We start from the raw sequence: 18,339 nt of genomic DNA, 5'->3' as shown, positions 1-18,339 counted from the left end.
TGCGGAGAAAGGGTGGAACCTTTGGAGCGCCTTCAATTATCTCAAACGGCGCCTTCCCCATCGAAGAGTGAACCGTGTTGTTGTAGGCAAATTCCACCAAAGGCAAAAAAAAATCCCATTGAGTCTTCTAATCAGAGATGTAAGACTTCAATAAATCCTGAACAATTGAATTTGCAATCTCGGATTGCCCATTTTTCTATGGGTGGAATGATGAGGAGAATAGCAATTGTGTGCCAATGTTCTCCGAAATAGCCCTCCAAAACAAACTCATGAATCAGGGATCTCTGTCAAAGACTATTGTTTCAGGCATGCCGTATAATCGAAAAATTATGTGCAATGAACAGTCTCGCTAAATGGTCCGGCTTAACTGTTTTCTTCGCTGGAATGAAGTGAGCTTGCTTGCTAAATCTATCAATGACATTCCAAATGCCATCGTGCCCACTCTGTGTCTTCGGGAGATCAAAGATGAAATCCATTACAATACTTTCCCAGGGTCGGGTGGGAATGGATAAAGGCTGTAGTAATCCCTGTGCCTTATGCCTGTCAAACTTGACCTTCTGGTATACTAAGCAACTGCGAACAAAGTCGTCCACATCCTTCTTGAGTCTCGGCCAAAAGAAATAACACTCCACTCCTTTCAAGGTGGTGTCGATGTCGCGGTGACCCGTAAAAGGTGGACAATGGCACTCAGTCAAAACCTTTTCCCTCAGCAGCTGTGTGACACACAACATCGTTTTCTTCATTAGCAGAAGGAGCTCAGGCAACTTGCAGTGCATCTTTTCAGCAAGACCGACAGGAGACCATCAGCGTTTTCAGCCTTCAGTACCCAGTGTTTTTGCAACTCAGCAGATCAGCCCTAGTGTTTCCTAGCTTGCAGATTAGACCAACGTTTTCAGTTTTCAGCCCTCTGCATCTGCGGATCAGCCCTTAGCCTCGCAAATCTCGACCTCTATAGCAGATCCTCGCAGCGTCGCTGAATTCAGCCAACGTTTTTCCAAATCAGCCTGCGTTTCAGAATTCAGTAGATCAGTCCTTTCATTTTCAGATTTCAGCCCGTCCTCGTCGTCGCCATCATAGTCGTTGACATCGTCGGCAAGTCCATTATATCTAGACCATTATACCAAATTTGTGCAATCTATAGCATAGACCTCTCTTGCCATAGAGAGGGGGGCCCTCGGAGGAGGGTTCGAGAACCGTCTGGTGTCGTATTCTTCTCTCTCTCTCTCTCTCTCTCTCTCTCTCTCTCTCTCTCTCTCTCTCTCTCTCTCTCTCGCGCGCAACACTTCCATTCACAGTAGCATTCACTTTGTTTGTGATCATTGCACTCTCTCTCTAAAGGGAACGGAAGGCTCTCCCTTCCGCAAGTAAAAGGAACCCTTGAGCATAGTTCGGAGCACTCATCTTGAGCAATAACAACATTCACTTCCACTGCACCTTGCATTGATATCAGAGCTTTTGGCAGTGTTCTAATCACTCAAGGAAAGAATTGTTGGGTGTCGGAGGCTATGGCGGTGCAGCCAACGGTCAAGAAGAGCCATGGCGAGAGATGAACGAGAGCAAAGAGAGAGAGAGAGAGAGAGAGAGAGAGAGAGAGAGAGAGAGAGAGAGATATGAACTCGACAGAGCAAGTACAAAACACGTTATATGTTATATTTTAATCTCAATAGCCTTTTACATATAAAGCCTCATAGTCATGCAAACTTCTAAACATAAGTGAAGTCCATCTGCATGCTTTTAAAAGATGTTCCCACGAGATTAGACTACAAGGCTTAAACCCAACAAACCCCCCTCAAGCCCGAACTAGACAAACCACTCTCATGATATCTCGAGTATTTGATGTACTCGTCAACCGTGTGTAACAAACTGCTGACGTGTCAAAGCCTTGAAGAATGGAGTCAACTTGTAGATGCCGGCCGAGGGGCCTAAACCCTAAGAAGAACAAGTAACAGAAGAAGAAGTCCTACCAACTTATGAGGACCCCGTCCGATGGGGCCCCAAGTGACAAAGGATTAAAATAAAGCAGGACCCGTACACACGCAAAAACTGATGACGTGGCAAATTTCCGAAAATTGCGCTGGCATGATGACGTGGCAGGCTGTACGGATTTCCGCTTTTGCGCTGGCTGATGACGTGGCAGTTGTACGGATTTTTGTGATTTACGTTGGCAGCTTTTTGGCTTTGCTTTTGGACCAGATGCTTTTGAGTTTGAAGGCTTTTTACTGTAAACTGCTTTTGGGGCCTAGGGCCTTTAATATGAGGTTAGGGCTCATTCTCTAGCATGCTTCCTGGAGAAGGTGCAGAGTCTGGAGTACCGGCTTGTACTGCGTTGACGTAATATAAAGAAATACCGAAAGGGGCGCCAAGGTTTGGGGCCAATACTCTCTGGGGTGAAATTCCGCCACTCCGTGTCGCGTGTCGTCTCTCTCTCTCTCTCTCTCTCTCTCTCTCTCAGTTCAATTGTTAATGAAGTGCTAAAAGTCTGTTCAGTCTGTTCTTTTCTATTGGCACGTGGTGCCTGTCTTGTGACATCGTGAGTTTTAGATTCTCTCACAACCAAGGATTTTGGTGTATCCATAACCTGGTGCTATGATAGTGAACTCCCCCCTCGAATAGATAGGGTGTAGGTTGAAAAACTAGCTACCAACAAATGGAGTTTTTGGTTCACTGCCAAACCTTGGGTTTAAGGTGTACCCAGTAACCTCACGAGGAGCGGGACAAAAATGGGTTGAGATCAAATGTGTTTGGCAGGTCTTACCACTTATGTATGTGTGGCAATGTCTAACCCATACAAGTTCTTATCATGGCAGTATGTCACGTGACACATCCAGCCCTATGTGTCTGTGGACAAGCTACAGCATGATCAGGGTTCAGTCAGTCCAATCAGTCTAGATTAGAAGTGATCTGGCACTTTTGTGAGTCTATTCGTAGACCGTGTATGCCCAGTCACTTAGCATAGATGCATATCCTCTAGTTGCACACAGCATGATCATCAGTATTCCCATCAGAATCCATTAGAATCAGTTAGGGGATTTTTCTAGTGCATTTAGCCTATTTTCCCTATTTTTGACATTTTTCACTTATTAATTTAAGTGACTTTCCAACAAAAATAGGTAGGGAAATTTTGCTAAGTTAATATATAAGCAAACCCAAGTTAGCACTTTCTTGCAGAAGAGGCAGCAAGAGCACATGCTCAACAGGCACCTTCTCAGCAAGAACCCATCAACCCTAGAGTTTTTGGACCTCCCCAGCAATACCCCCAGATCCCTGGCGTTTTTCAGCCCTTGCATCATCACCATCAACAGTTAAGCCCTAGCGTTTCCTGCTTGGCATCGCCATCACCTCTAGAACCTCAACATTTCCCTAACGCTAGCAAAGGCAGGCAGCGTTTTTGGTTTCCATCCATTCCGCAGCAGAGGCAGCCCAACGTTTTTGGTTTTCAGCCATAAATGCTGCAGAACAGCAGCGTTTTCAGCATTAGACACAGTAGCATATTTGACCCTTGAAGCATTGCAGAAGACCCCCATTTTCAGCCCTCGAAAACGCAGCCAAAACAGTCGTTTTCAGCCACCGAAACAGCCCCGAAATTCAGCAGATAGAAGACCACAGATTTCAGCCCTAAAGTTGTCGTCGTCGTCACCGTCGTCGTCATCGGCATAGTCCCAAGTTGCATCAGTCCATTGCATACGCATTGTACCACTTTGTGCAATCAAAAGTAGACCACTCTCGCCGACGAGAGTGGGGCCTTCGGAGGACGGTTTTACGTCTCTGGTGTCGTATCTCTCTTCTCTCTCTATCTCTCAGTCTCCTACACTTGCACGCACAGTGTCCATTCACTTTGTTTGTGATCATAGCACTTTCCATTAAGAATGGAAGGCTCTCCCTTCCATAAAAACTAAAAGGAACCTTGAGCACAGTTCGGAGCACTCATCTTGAGCAAAGCGCAAACAATCATTCCGCTGCACCTAACACAGTATCTGACATATGATGAGAGAAAACAAGGCTTTGATTGATTTTGTTGATAGAAAATAAATTTTGAACAAAACTATCACACTAAACTGGAAAAAAAAGTTTGTGAAATTGTGCATATGTTGATGGACCGAGTGCTCGAAGCAAATTGTCAAAAAAGTCACCACTTGATTTCTTACCAGATGAGCTTTAACATTGTAGTCACCCTTTTGATCTTCTTGTGTAAGGTGCAGCGGAAGTGAATGTTGAACTTTGCTCAAGATGAGTGCTCCGAACTGTGCTCAAGGGTTCCTTTTACTTACGGAAGGGAGAGCCTTCCGTTCCTTTAATGAGAGAGTGCAAATGATCACAAACAAAGTGGATATACACTGTGAATGAAGGTGCTGAGATTGAGAGATAGAGAGAGAAGAATATGACACCAGAATGTTGTCAACCCCTCCTCCAAGGACCCCACTCTCTATGGCGAGAGAGGTCTACGCTATTGATTGCACAAATCTCATACAATGGTCAAAATGCAATGGTCTTGCCGATGATGTCGACGGCGATGATGACGACGACGAGACGGGATGAAAACTGAAAACGCTAGGGGCTGAAATCTGCAAATCTTGTATTTGCTGAATTCTGGCTCTATGTTGGTGACGACGGCAATGATGACAATGCGCTGAAAACACAGATGCTGAAAACTGTGAATAGCGGGCTGAATCTGCAAACTCTGGCTGATCTGACCGTGCGGCGAGGAACTGCTGCGGAAAGGTGAGGTCTGCAAGGTTTGGGGGCTGCGGTGCGGAGTCTGACTACTAAAAACTGAAAATGCTACTACTAGAGATGGTTCTGTCGCCGAGAATCTACAAAATGCGGATGTAGGTCTGCAATTGCAAAACGCTAGGCTGATCTGTGGTCTGCAAAACGCCAGGGCTGATCTGCTGTCTGCAAAACACCAAGGCTGATCTGATGAAACACGCTAGGCTGGTCCTGAGCCAAAACGCTGGTCTTGCTGGAAAGGTGCATTGTGAGTGGTTGGACTCTTGCTGCCTCTTCTGCCAAAAAGTGCTAGCGCTAGATTTCTTATATATTTCCTTAGCCAATTTGCCCTACCGAGTTTCCCAACAAAGTCACTTAATAATAATAAGTACAAAATGGCTAAAATAGGGGAAATGGGTTCTATGCACTATAAAATGCTCCAATGGGTACTGACTGTAATCTGATGATCATGTTGTGTGCAACTAGAGGAAATGTAACTACTCTAAGTGTCTGGACATGCACGGCCTGCGAAGAGACTCACAAAGATGCCAGAACACTTCCTAAGCTGAACTGAACCCTAGTCATGAAGTAGCTTGTCCACATGCACATAGGGTTAGATGTGCACTTGACATCGCCTCCTTTTTAGGAAGATCGCCAACAGCGTCTGGATGAATCCTGGGAAGGACTCTTCGCCGGCCCACTCTGATGTGTGGGTCGTACGATACTTGAACTTCATGAAGGTCTGCAACGCTTGCTTCTTTGGGCCGCGCCGAAAGCGACACAAAGTCATCTGAGGCTGCTTCAATGGTCCAAATGCGTCTATGGACGTAGGTCCACCTTTATCAAGAATCTCCGAGGAGGAAAATACCACTTCCAACACAAAAATAGGAACATACCCATTCCATGTAGAGTAACTAGAAAAAGACTATTCTTTCGAAAAAACTATCCATGCAATGCAAATGAACAAAGTGACGGAGTGCCAAACAGTTCATCAAACACACGCAAACCGTTAGATCGAATCTTGACTTTCTGATCTAAATCTATCAACTGTGGCAAATCACAATGGAAATGCCGATGCTTGATGCTCAATCCTTCTTGTGCTCTTTCGGATATTGTGTCATGCCAAGGAAGACACATGGAATGTGAATACCTTGAATGTAAACATTTCATCTTTCCATGAGTAATTCGCATACATATGTGCTCATTCATGAGTGAATCGTGTTCATCGTACAATATGGCATGCCTCTGAAAAGGGAATACATAAAGACGGTGACTAAAATAAAGGAAACCGTCACGAATGAAACACTCGAACAATGCATACTGACTAGTCATGCGCATACACAATACTTCCTGTGGGGGTTCCTTAGATCTTGACTCGAGAGACAAGATCGGTTCTTCGTGATTGATCGAATCTGCAATGAGGTTAGCTTCACTAGAAAAAGCATCAACTAAACCATCATTTTTGTGAACAATCACATCTTTATCCTGCAAATCATTCTTGTGAATAATCACATCTATATCATGCAAATCATGTGTGTCGTGCTTTGGAGAAGACAAGATTGAGAGAGTCTCCCTCTCCTGATTCTTTTCAAGCTTTGCCTGCACATTAGAAATGAGAGATGAAGAATGAACAACTTCCTCCCCATGAATGACAATGAGAGAGTCACTTTTGGCATTGAAAGTGAAAGTATTGGCTGCCCAATCAATGAAAGGGTTATGCTCACGAAACCATCGAATGCCTAAAAGCATATCACATCCTGAGAGAGGAGATACTACAATTTTTTTGCGGAAAGATGCTTGTTGAACAGAGAACAACACATCGAGGCACTCTCGTGTAATGAGAGAGTCCATACCGGGAGTGAAGCCTGACACCTCGAAAGGAGATGTCTTGCTAACCTCCAAGCGGCTCTTCTTCGACAAGAGAGTCACTTATCACATCATGCATACTGCCTAGATCAAACAATATGACAAAATGCTGACCCTTCAAAACGCTGGTGCTGAAAACGCACATGCTGAAATCTTCGAATAGCGGATTGTATCTGCAAACTCTGGCTGATCTGACCGTGCGGCGAGGAACTGTTGCGGGAAGGTGAGGTCTGCGAGGTTTGGGGGCTGCGGTGCGGAGTCTGATTGCTAAAAACTGAAAACGCTACTTCTAGGGATGGTTCCGTCGTCAGGAATCTACAAAACGCGGATGTAGGTCTGCAATTGCAAAACGCTAGGCTGATCTGTGGTCTGCAAAAATGCCAGGGCTGATCTGCTGTCTGCAAAACGCTAGGGCTGATCTGATAAAAAACGCTAAGCTGGTCCTGAGCCAAAACGCTGGTCTGGCTGAGAAGGTGCACTGTGAGTGGTTGGACTCCTGCTGCCTCTTCTACCAGAAAGTGCTAGCGCTAGCTTTCTTATATATTTCCTTAGCCAATTTGCCCTACCCAGTTTCCCAACAAAGTCACTTAATAATAATAAGTGAAAAATGGCTAAAATAGGCAAAATAGATTCTATGCACTGTAAAATGCTCCTGATGGGTACTGACTGTAATCTGATGATCATGTTGTGTGCAACCAGAGGAAATGCAACTATTCTAAGTGTCTGGATATGCACTGCCTGCGAATAGACTCACAAAGGCGCCAGAACACTTCCTAAACTGAACTGAACCCTAGTCATGAAGTAGCTTGTCCACATTCATATAGGGTTAGATGTGCACGTGACATCTTTGGCACCACTATCCAAATTCTAATAATCAAATCCGAGATCCTCCATGTTGTAGCAATGCTTTAATATGTTGTGTGCAGAGTCGACAAGGTTTGCCATTGACAGATGCATTTTACTATGCTGGAAAAACTTTGTTGTGCATAGAAAAACTTGCTTGAAGAAGATTCGTATCAAGTTATCCATGAGTGTACTTGAAAGCCTTTGGAGACATGGCAGCTGAGAATACTCTTAAAATCACCAAACCTTCAGCACCGCTTTGAAGAGTCGGCAACAGTTGCATTTAATTGCAACAGCTTAATCTTTGAGACTATAGAATTTATAAGTGTGAAGGCCCTCTTGATTAGAGGCCTAATGACCAAATAAGGTGGCCACTTGAAATAAAGTGTGAAATTAAGAAAAACCAGAATGTCAAGTTCTGTAGCAACAGAGTCGATGGTGAAATTAGCTTGCAGCGGGCTGTAGAGGGCGATGTAGTAGAAGATGATGTGTCAAAAAATGCTTCTCAAGCCAGGGCGAAATGACTAAGGTAGCCCTCGTTGGATTTTGTGTAGGTCAAAACTCGACCTTTCCTCTTCACAAGCGACCTGTCCCACGCGGTGAGGCTATGGTAGCTCGAACCCCAATTGCTCTAATACCAGTGTTTGGGTGTCGAAGGCTATGGCAGGGGCAACCGACGGTCAAGAAGAGCCATGGCGAGGTGAGGAAGGATGAACGAGAGCAGAGAGAAAGAGAGATGAACTCGACAAAGCAAGTAAAAAACACGCTATATGTTATATTTTATTCTCAATAGCCTTTTACATATAAAGCCTCATTCATAGTCATGCAAACTTCTAAACATAAGTGAAGTCCATCTGCATGCTTTTAGGAGATGTTCCCACAACATTAGACCACAGGGCTTAAACCCAACAAGAACCACATAGATTTTTTTGCCTTGTTGCGGTCGCACTTAACCCAAGTCCACTTGGGCGTGTCGATTCCTAATCGTGTTTTTGAAGAGTGGCAAGTAACCCAAGAAAGAAGGGCTTGTCCAGCCTCCCCTTGTTCCTCTTTTCATTCATTGAGAGCGAACCGTGCACTTAGCGGCCGGCCAATCAACGTGAGGTGGGAAAAAGCAACCTTGGTGTGAGCGCAAGGCCGCCAAGGGGTGCGCCCGCAGGGAAGAGTCGAGCTCGGGTAAGAGAAAAGCCTTCTCAAACACCGATTGCAAGCTAAGAACTCAAGAACCGAAGTCCATCAAAGATCCAAGTACCCAAGATCTCAGTGTATGGTCATGACCCGAAGCGGAATAGATACTTTGCATGAAGGTGATGAGAGTGGAGTTGGAGAAGAATAAGTTTCTGCATCAGGAGGATTGTTCCCTGATGCTCCCCAATCCCCATCTACACCACGGATTGCACCAAATCCTATGGAGGCTTTGGTCAAGACGATAAAGGACATGATGCTACAACAAGAGGCGCAACGCGCCACCATGGATCGCGACCGCGAAGAAAGAAAGGGAGCCTTGGAGCGTGAGCGTGAGCAAGCGCGCTTACCGGCCGAAGAAAGAAAGGCAACCTTGGAGCGTGAGCGTAAGCAAGTGCGCTTGGCGGCCGAAGAAAGAAAGGCATCCTTGGAGCGTAAGCGTGAGCAAGCGCGCTTGGCAGTCGAAGAAAGAAAGGTAGCCTTAGAGCATGAGTGTGAGCAAGCGCGCTTGGCGGCCGACAAGCACGCGAAGCTCTACCCATAGCAGCCGAAGAAAAGTAAGCAGCTATGGAATTAGAACGTGAGGCGCAGAGGGACCAACGCATGCAAGAGTTGATCCTACAACTACTCACCTCGAAATCCAAGCCACTCAAGGACGTGGGCGATTCATCAGGTAGCACAAGTCGAGAAGCGGATTCCAACAACCCAGTCACTGAGAAGTTGACGTTCAATAAGTATGACCGTAAGATGGATGCTAATGTTATTCATTCTTGGTTGCATCAATTTAATGCTTACTTTGCGACAACTAAGAAAACAGGGAATAGCAAAGTTTTGACGGCAGCCATGTATCTTGCCGGTGATGCCATTAATTGGTATCAAGAGTGGCAAGAGGCTCACTTGGCCGTGCACCTAGAGAAAGCCGAGGAAGACGTGCCCCTTACTTTCAGTTGGTCGGACTTCCAAGACAAGCTCAAGGCGCGGTCCATGCCACCTCAGTACCTAGCACGATTAAAGGAAGATTGGCGCAATCTCAAGCAAAATGGTACCCCAGTCGTGTCTTTTTCTAACCGTGTTTTGCAGCTTGGCACCCAATTACGCAAATTGGATGTTGAAGAGGCTTTTATTTTCGGGTTGGACGAGTATATCAGGTTCGATGTCGAAGTCCTTGATCCCATAGATCTTAACAAGGCGGTAACGATTGCTCTCGCGCAAGAGATGAAGCACAACAAAGGAAAGCCTAAGGAGAACAAGTCTTCTCACAGTACCTCTCAAACTCCTCAGAACCCACCGAACGGTAAGAACGATAAGAATGGCGACTCTTCTAGCCCATCTTTCTCTAATCCTTCAGAAAAGAACTCTCCATATGAATCTAAGGGTAAAGTTAAAACACCTGCTAAACCTAAGCTAACCCATATGAAAAAGCTGCACAAGGAATTATAGGAGGATACATACACCAGAAGAGCAAATCATTTATGCAAAGAAAGGTCATTGTTATCGATGTCACGTCAAGGGTCATATAAAGAAGGCATGTCCTAAGATAGCACCACCTAAAGAACCCAAAGCACCGACAGCTACCACAAGCACTTTACTGAACCAATCTGATTCACCACATGTTTCTGACACACACATGGCTGAGTCTCTCTTTAAATGTTATGGTCATGTGAAAGGTCAGTGTTTTGTCATATTGTTTGATTCAGGCAGTATGCATGATGTGATTGGTGACTCTCTTGTAGAGAAAACCCGCCCGGAGGTTAGCCAGACAACTCCTCTCGAGGTGTCGAGCTTCGCTCCCGGTATGGACTCTCTCATTACACAAGAGTGCCTTGATGTGTTACACTTGTCAGCAAGCTTCCTTCCGTGAAAAAATTTGCCGTGTCTCTTCTCTCAAGATGTAATATGATTTTGGGCATTAGATGGTTTCGTGAGCATACTCATCACATGGCTCTGTGTGCCACGTGGACATACTTCATCGACTTCCAGAGCCAGTTTTCCCCTTCTTCCTAGATAGGGATGTCTAGAATCCTAGGAGGATTAGTACCGGCAATTTTGTGAGCCTGTTCGCAGGACCTGCATGTCCGGATAAATCCATTAGATTAGGTTTTCTAGTTTGGAACCCTCTTGCATAAATGGTTTGTATACGCGTTTTGACAAATGTTATTACACTACGGTGGGCATCTGGCATGACGAGCATGTAGTTCTAGGTTAGAGGAATCCGACGTGCCAGACCGCACGTCAATCGGATTCCCGGGTGGGTGGATGTGCGACAGTTGCACCCAAATTTGGACCCCCTAGACTTATTTTTAATAAATCATTTTTATGATTTATTTGTTGGAAATCCTGGTGGACAGTTGCCCTACCTAGGCCTTAATAATTACTTAAGGCCCATTTTCCACCTATAAAGGAAACCATCTGCCAGCACTTGGAGCAAGAAGGAGGAAGCGTCCAATTCAGCCAGCGTTTTCCAGAAACCAGCCCTAGCATTTTGGAAGGCAACAGATCAGCCCTGCGTTTTCAGTTTTCAGCCCATCCCTCGCCAAGTGTGCAAGAGATCGGTAGCGGTTCCCATTGACGGATGCGGTACGGTACTTCGGCAGCCCATCGAGCCTCCTCTCGGCCATTCCCTCGCCGGCATCGAGTGCTCACGTTGCTGCCCATCATCAAGATCTGTGTTTTCAACCGTGCTCCACACGAGAGATCTGTTGCGTTTTTCGTCGCAGATCTGGCGTTTTGCAGCCATCATTCAGCCCTTCATTCCTCTCACATCGGGAGCGCAAATCAACCCCAAATCTACCCTTGGTGGCCATCCACAATCCCACATCGAGAAAGATCTAAAGGTGCATCAAATCAGCCTCGGAGGTGCCTCTTCCCGAGGAGTTACCGCGGTGATTTGTCGTCGTCAAGTCATTAGAGTCTGCATTGAGGTATTGCATTGTGTATACATTCCATTTACGCAATCTAAAGCAAATACCACATCGGTAACGGTGTGGGGGGCCCTTGAGAGGGTTGGTTGCGACTCCATCGGGTGTCGCTCTCTTCTTCTCTCTCTTTCTCTCTCCCTCTACACATCTCTATTGCATTCTCTCAACCCCTCTCTTCAGGGGTACATAAAAGGAACATTCATTGAAGCACAAAACATTCACTAACGCAAGGAAAGAAGGAAAGGATTTTGTGGAAGTGTAAAACTAGATCTTCACCATTTTTATTTCGCTGCACCGGACATTGGTATCAGAGCTTTGAAGATTTTGCACTAATCCGCTAATCCACAACAAGTTTTTTTTCTCTCTTGTGTTTTTTGGTTGTGTGGGCAGCCCTTCGGTGTATACTCCTCCCACTCTTGGAACAGCAAGCCTGCCATTGCGCGTAGAGCCGTGCGCCTTGAGCATCGGAAAATAGCAACCAATTGTATACCAGGTGTTTCATGCGGGGTGCGCCGACGAGGGAGTAGATAGTCTCCCGAAAATTAGTCTGCGACCTTCCTTGAACCAAGAGGAGAAATCCTTGCATGGTCAAGACTCGTAGCGGTATGAATATTTCCCCAAATCAAGAAGGCGAGCAAGAGCCACCTATGGATCCTCCAAGCCCTCCCCCAACTCCTCCACCTTCGCCATCAAATCCCATGGATGCTATGATGCGCATGATGATGGAGATGATGATGTTGCAAGACAAAGCTCGGTGACAAGAGCGTGTGGAAGCGGCGGAGCGTCGATTAGCGGCCGAAGCCGAGGCTCGTAGGCTAGAAAGGGATTCCATGCGTAATCTCATCACCACCTTGGCGGCGCGATCCGATTCCCCATCTTCGGAGCCCAATTATGAAAAGCTTGCCAAGACCATCGCGGAGGCAACCATTGCTACACGGACGACCAGTGATCCAATTCCCAAGATCACGTTCAGTAAGTATGACGGTAAGATGGATGCTATTGTCATTTACTCGTGGTTGCATCAATTTACATCCTATTTTGCGGTTGTTAAAAAGTCTGAAAATAACAAGGTTCTCTTGGCTTCCATGCATCTCATGGGTGATGCCATCACTTGGAAGGATGAATGGATGGAGAAGCAAGAGGTGGCCCATGCGGCTGCCCATGCCGAGTCCTACCTCGTTCCCCCTCTCGAGCTTAGTTGGGAGGAGTTCGCGGAGGATCTCAAGACTCGCTTCCTCCCTCCACAGTACTTGAAGCGTTTGAAGGAGGATTTTCGGGCTTTGTCTCAACAAGGTAAGCCGGTGATGTTGTATGCTAACCGTGTGTCACAGCTAGGTGGACAATTGCGAAAATCGGATGAGGAGAGGTTAGAGGCTTTTCTCTTTGGATTGGACCACTCGATCAAGTTTGACGTGGAGGCCGGTGATCCAAAGACATTGCAAGAAGCAATCCGCTTGGCTCAACTCCAAGAGATGAAGCACAACAAGGGTAAGATTAAGACGGCCTCAGGTAATGGTACTGCTTCCTCTCATGACTCGTCTAAGGAAAAGGACAAGGATTCTATTGGGAATGGTGGCCATAAAAAGAACTCTCTCAGTTCTTCTTCTCGATCTAATTCTCCATCTCGATCTCAATCTAAGGGCGATAACTCTAAGGATAAGGGTAAAGGAAAATCTGATAAACCTCAACTCACACCTGATGAAAAGATTGCCCAAGGAGTTTTAGGTGGTCAATTAAGTGAAGAAGAACAAGCATTGTATGCAAAGGAACATAGGTGTTTTCATTGTCATGTAGTCGGTCACATGAAAAGGGAATGTCCTAAGAAAGAATCTAACAAGGAAACCTTTACTGCGTCAACTTTTGATGCTACCCCTCAAGTGAATGCTATGAGTTTGGTAAAGCAAGAAGCTAAGCAGGAAGGGACTTTCGAAGAGGATCAACTCATAAAATGTTATGGACATGTTAGTGGTCAAAAGGTCATTGTGTTGTTTGATTCTGGAAGTTCTCAAGATGTCACAAGTGAATCTCTTGTGAAATGTGCACGTCTTCAGACTTCTCCCATCCCCACCTTCCCGGTGCAAGGGTTCTCTGAAGGCATGGACGCTTCGATTTTTCAAGAATGTGATGATGTCAAGTTGATCATTCAACAAACCTAATTTACTCGTCGTTTTGTAGTCTCTAAACTTGCAAGATGTGATATCATTTTGGGTATCAAGTGGTTTCGCATGTTCAAACCCATTATCGATTGGGAGAAGCTCACGTTTCTCATCAAAGATAATGTGTCGCAGCCCGTCCTCATTCGAGGCAAGAGCAGTATTCCCTCTCTCCCTCTAATCTCTCATATCCAGGCAAACAGAGAACTACGTCGAGGAGCCCAAGCAACGGTCATCTATGTCAACCCCACATCAAGGAACTTGGGTATTCCTTACAGGTATAATGAAGGTTTTGTTAAGGTCAATTCGGCATTTTCCCAGGATCATCATTCCCCTACACACCCTCCCCATCGACCTATGGATATTGTCTCCGACAAATTGCATGACGAGGAACATGTAGGTAAAAAAATTTCTCCATTGGATAAAGAGAAGCCAAAACCAGGTGATTTCTCATTTAGGAGGTTTCGTCCTCCCAAGGTATTGTCTTTTGGTTTACCAGTTCTCTTTGTTCGTAAGAAATCAAACTCATTTCAGTTTTGTGTGGATTTCAGAGCACTCAAGTCAAGGATGGTCAAATTCCGGAGGCCAAAACCTCACATGGCCATTCCTTTGGAGCGTCCACAGGAGGCACAACGAGTTTCCAAAGTGGACCCGTCGAGTTGCCGCCACAAGGGTGGACTTCCAAGGAGCAATCCAAAAGAACCACCACCGGAGATCATAGTTCCAGTCAAAGTCACCAAGTCGAAGTATTTTAGAATGCTTCCATTTCAGTTTGGCAATAAGAAATCAAATTCAAGGATCGAGGGACACGTGAAGCGGCGTGGGTGGACGAGGAATTCTTCATCGATTACCCGGATTTGCTAGCCTCATACAAGGAGGCCATGTGGATCGGTACCCGTACCTCACCTTAAGCAGGAGGGGATGTCACGTGCACATAGCTCTGTGTGCCACGTGGACATACTTCATCGACTTCCAGAGCCAGTTTTCCCCTTCTTCCTAGATAGGGATGTCTAGAATCCTAGGAGGATTAGTACCAGCAATTTTGTGAGCCTGTTCGCAGGACCTGCATGTCCGGACAAATCCATTAGATTAGGTATTCCAGTTTGGAACCCTCTTGCATAAATAGTTTGTATACGCGTTTTGACAAATGTTATTACACTACGGTGGGCATCTGGCATGACGAGCATGTAGTTCTAGGTTAGAGGAATCCGACGTGCCAGACCGCGCGTCAATCGGATTCCCGGGTGGACGGATGTGCGACAGTTGCACCCAGATTTGGACCCCCTAGACTTATTTTTAATAAATCATTTTTATGATTTATTTGTTGGAAATCCTGGTGGACAGTTGCCCTACCTAGGCCTTAATAATTACTTAAGGCCTATTCCCCACCTATAAAGGAAACCATCTGCCAGCACTTGGAGCAAGGAGGAGGAAGCGCCCAATTCAGCCAGCGTTTTCCAGAAATCAGCCCTAGCGTTTTGGAAGGCAACAGATCAGCCTTGCGTTTTCAGTTTTCAGCCCATCCCTCGCCGGGTGTGCAAGAGATCGGTAGCCGTTCCCATTGACGGATGCGGTACGGTACTTCGGCAGCCCATCGAGCCTCCTCTCTGCCATTCCCTCGCCAGCATCGAGTGCTCACGTTGCTGCCCATCATCGCCATCATCAAGATCTGCGTTTTCAACTGTGCTCTACACGAGAGATCTGCTGCGTCTTTCGTCGCAGATCTAGCGTTTTGCAGCCATCATTCAACCCTTCATTCCTCTCACATCGGGAGCGCAAATCAACCCCAAATCTACCCTTGGTGGCCATCCGCAATCCCACATCGAGAAAGATCTAAAGGTGCATCAAATCAGCCTCGGAGGTGCCTCTTCCCGAGAAGTTACCGCGGTGATTTGTCGTCGTCAAGTCATTAGAGTCTGCATTGAGATATTGCATTGTATATACATTCCATTTACGCAATCTAAAGCAACCACATCAGTAACGGTGTGGGGGGCCCTTAAGAGGGTTGGTTGGGACCCCATCGGGTGTCGCTCTCTTCTTCTCTCTCTTTCTCTCTCCCTCTACACATCTCTATTGTATTCTCTCAACCGCTCTCTTCAAGGGTACATAAAAGGAACATTCATTGAAGCACAAAACATTCACTAACGCAAGGAAAGAAGGAAAGGATTTTGTGGAAGTGTAAAACTAGATCTTCACCATTTTTATTCCGCTGCACCTGACATACGCTCACTCTAAATGCCAAAAGTGACTCTCCCACGATCATTCGTGGTGAGGAGGGTCTTCATTCTTTACCTCTCATTTCTCATATGCATGCAAAGCGTGAGTTATGTCGAGGAGCACAAGCGACATTCATTTATGCCTCTCCAGTCACTCAGAGCCTCAAGACTCCGGACAGGTATTCAGGTTTGTTTACCAAGTATGAGCATCTCTTTTTACAGGATGATCTTCCATCCTGTCTCCCTCCCGAGCAGCCGTAGAACCATCGCATCGAACTCATGGAGGGGGCACAGCCAATCAGTAAGGCTCCCTACCGTTTGAACATGACTCAAGAAGAAGAGTTAGAGCCGCAACTCACGCAGTTGGTGGCCAAAGGATTCATACGCTCCTTTGCTGCTCCTATTTTATTTATCCGCAAGAAGGATGGTTCGTCTCGTTCGTGAGTTGATTACAGGGCTTTGAACAAGATGACCGCCGAGAACAAATTTTCGATGCCTCGCATTGAGTATATCCTTGATAGGCTCAATGGGGCAAAGGTTTTCAGCAAGGTTGATCTCAAAAGTGGATACCATCAGATAAGGGTATTTAAAAACGATATTTACAAGACCGCCTTTCGCACAGAGCAAGGGTAATGGAAGTATGTGGTTATGCCTTTTGGATTGACAGATGTCGTGGGTACATTCAACCGTCTCATGATAAGCTGTTTTGGCGATATGATTGACGTATATGTGTTTATCTTTCTTAATGATATTCTCATTTTCTCTACATCGTGGGAACAACATGAAAAGGATATAGAAAAGGTGTTAACCCATTTGGATAAGTGTCAGTTGTACATTGCAACTAAGAAGTGTGAGCTTTTCCTTACAGAAGTTACTTATCTAGGTTATATATCATTTCTGCAGGAGGTGTCAAGCTTGATCCCGCAAAGATGAAACAGGTTCGTAATTGGGATTTGCCCAAAACTGCATATGATGTGCGTTCTTTTCTTGGTTTATGTCAAGCATATAGTTCGCACATAGAAAGCTTTGCACACATTACTGCACCCATGACAAATGTTTTGAAAGGGGTGAAAACTTGCCGATAGCGCGTGGTTTTGCCTGAGGCAACCGTTGAGGCTTTTTCGGAAAATTGTGTTACATGTTTACCACCATTTCATAGAAAGATATAAACAAAGTCCACGAACGGGTTTTACTATAATGTTTTCTTTTCAGCTCCAATGCAAGTTGCCATTGAATGTTCAATTTACAATAGTGATCCCTAAAACTCATTTCATGTACATGAGCCATAAATAAGTAGCATTCTTCAGTTTTGATTTTCCATAAGGGTATACTTTAGACAACTAACACCTTTCCCTTGATTACATTGAAGCAAACGAAAAGTTCGTAGACTTAAATTCAGCTAATCACTTTACTGTCACATACTAAGAGCATTATTTAGAACACTGTACAGCTCAAACAAAAAGGTGGGAATGTGAAAGAAGAAAGCAACACTTACAATATCTCTTGTAGACAGCAGCCCAAATTGGATGCCGGTAATTTTGGCATGAGGATACTCCATAACCTCCAAGTTCATGGTTGCTTCCATTTTGTTTGCTCTGAAGACATCAAGAGCACATCATATCCGTAGCATTGTAGGGTAGTGTTTTTTTTTTAAGTTTCAACAGGTCATGGAAGAAGTTTCTTTCGTTCTCACAAAGGAAAAAAACAGCCAAAAAAAAATGCGAACAAACCTTGAAGAACTCTCCCTCTCTCTCTCTCTCTCTCTCTCTCTCTCTCTCTGTGTACGCGCGCGCGAGATATGCACAGACAAACCTTGGGCTGAGTTTTAACAGTTGCAGAGCTTGAAATTCCGTGTAAAGGGCATTCGGTACTTGTGTGTGTGTGTGTGTGAGAGAGAGAGAGAGAGTACCTTCATACGCAGCGAAATCCTGATGAGAATGTAATGGTGAAGGACAATGCGGGTTGATGGGATGGCGGCATGTACGAGTCACCAGCACTCCTCCAGAGTCTAGCTACTATTAGTAGTCTTCTCTGCCGAGCTGATTTCTCGCATCTTGCATGCAAAGGACCCGGACTGCTCTCATTCATAATTTGTCATAAATGATGTCCATATAAAATTATCTTTCATCCTCTTTTTGTTTTCCACGGAAAAAATATTTGAATTCACACTATGTTCCAACTTCCATGTGCCTATGGATCTCGTTTACTCATAATTGCAAGCAGAGTACGCGAGATTCCTCATAGGGACTAGCTTTCATCTGATATGCCAGGTACCTCAGCTCAACACTAAGCACTACAGGGTGCTGATTCCTGAATGAACTCTGGATGGCGGGATTCACACCACTTGAAGCACGGATGTCGACCAATTTGTCAGAGTTTACTTTCCCCCATGAAGTTCGTGTTTGAATTCACTTTATAGGGAAGTGAAGTGGCTTGGGGAACAAGGAATCC

The 18,339-nt window shown here is 45.4% G+C and overlaps 1 protein-coding gene across 3 annotated transcripts in view; it reads right to left on the bottom strand.

Moving 5' to 3' along the window:
- Window positions 1-18,016, bottom strand: part of LOC147442839 (DNA-directed RNA polymerase V subunit 1-like) — an 84,287-nt gene extending 66,271 nt beyond the window's left edge. The window contains exons 1-2 of one of the 3 annotated variants that reach the window (XR_015190212.1): window positions 17,798-18,012; window positions 17,384-17,483 (exon numbers count right to left, since the gene is read on the bottom strand). Coding sequence is in view for 1 of the 3 variants with exons in the window: in XM_086528855.1 (XP_086384981.1) it covers window positions 17,384-17,473 (90 nt within the window). In the remaining 2 variants the exon portion in view is untranslated. Of the gene's footprint in view, window positions 1-17,383; window positions 17,484-17,797 lie in introns of all 3 variants that reach the window. The other 2 variants (XR_015190211.1, XM_086528855.1) reach the window with 2 other exon arrangements.
- Between the last annotated feature and the right edge of the window lie 323 nt (window positions 18,017-18,339).

The sequence above is a fragment of the Adiantum capillus-veneris genome, chromosome 14 (genome assembly GCF_014529385.1).
Source record: "Adiantum capillus-veneris isolate H3 chromosome 14, ASM1452938v2, whole genome shotgun sequence".
NCBI lineage: Eukaryota > Viridiplantae > Streptophyta > Polypodiopsida > Polypodiales > Pteridaceae > Adiantum > Adiantum capillus-veneris.
Note: the sequence above shows the minus strand (reverse complement) of the source record. Positions and strands in the feature narration are given on the sequence as shown.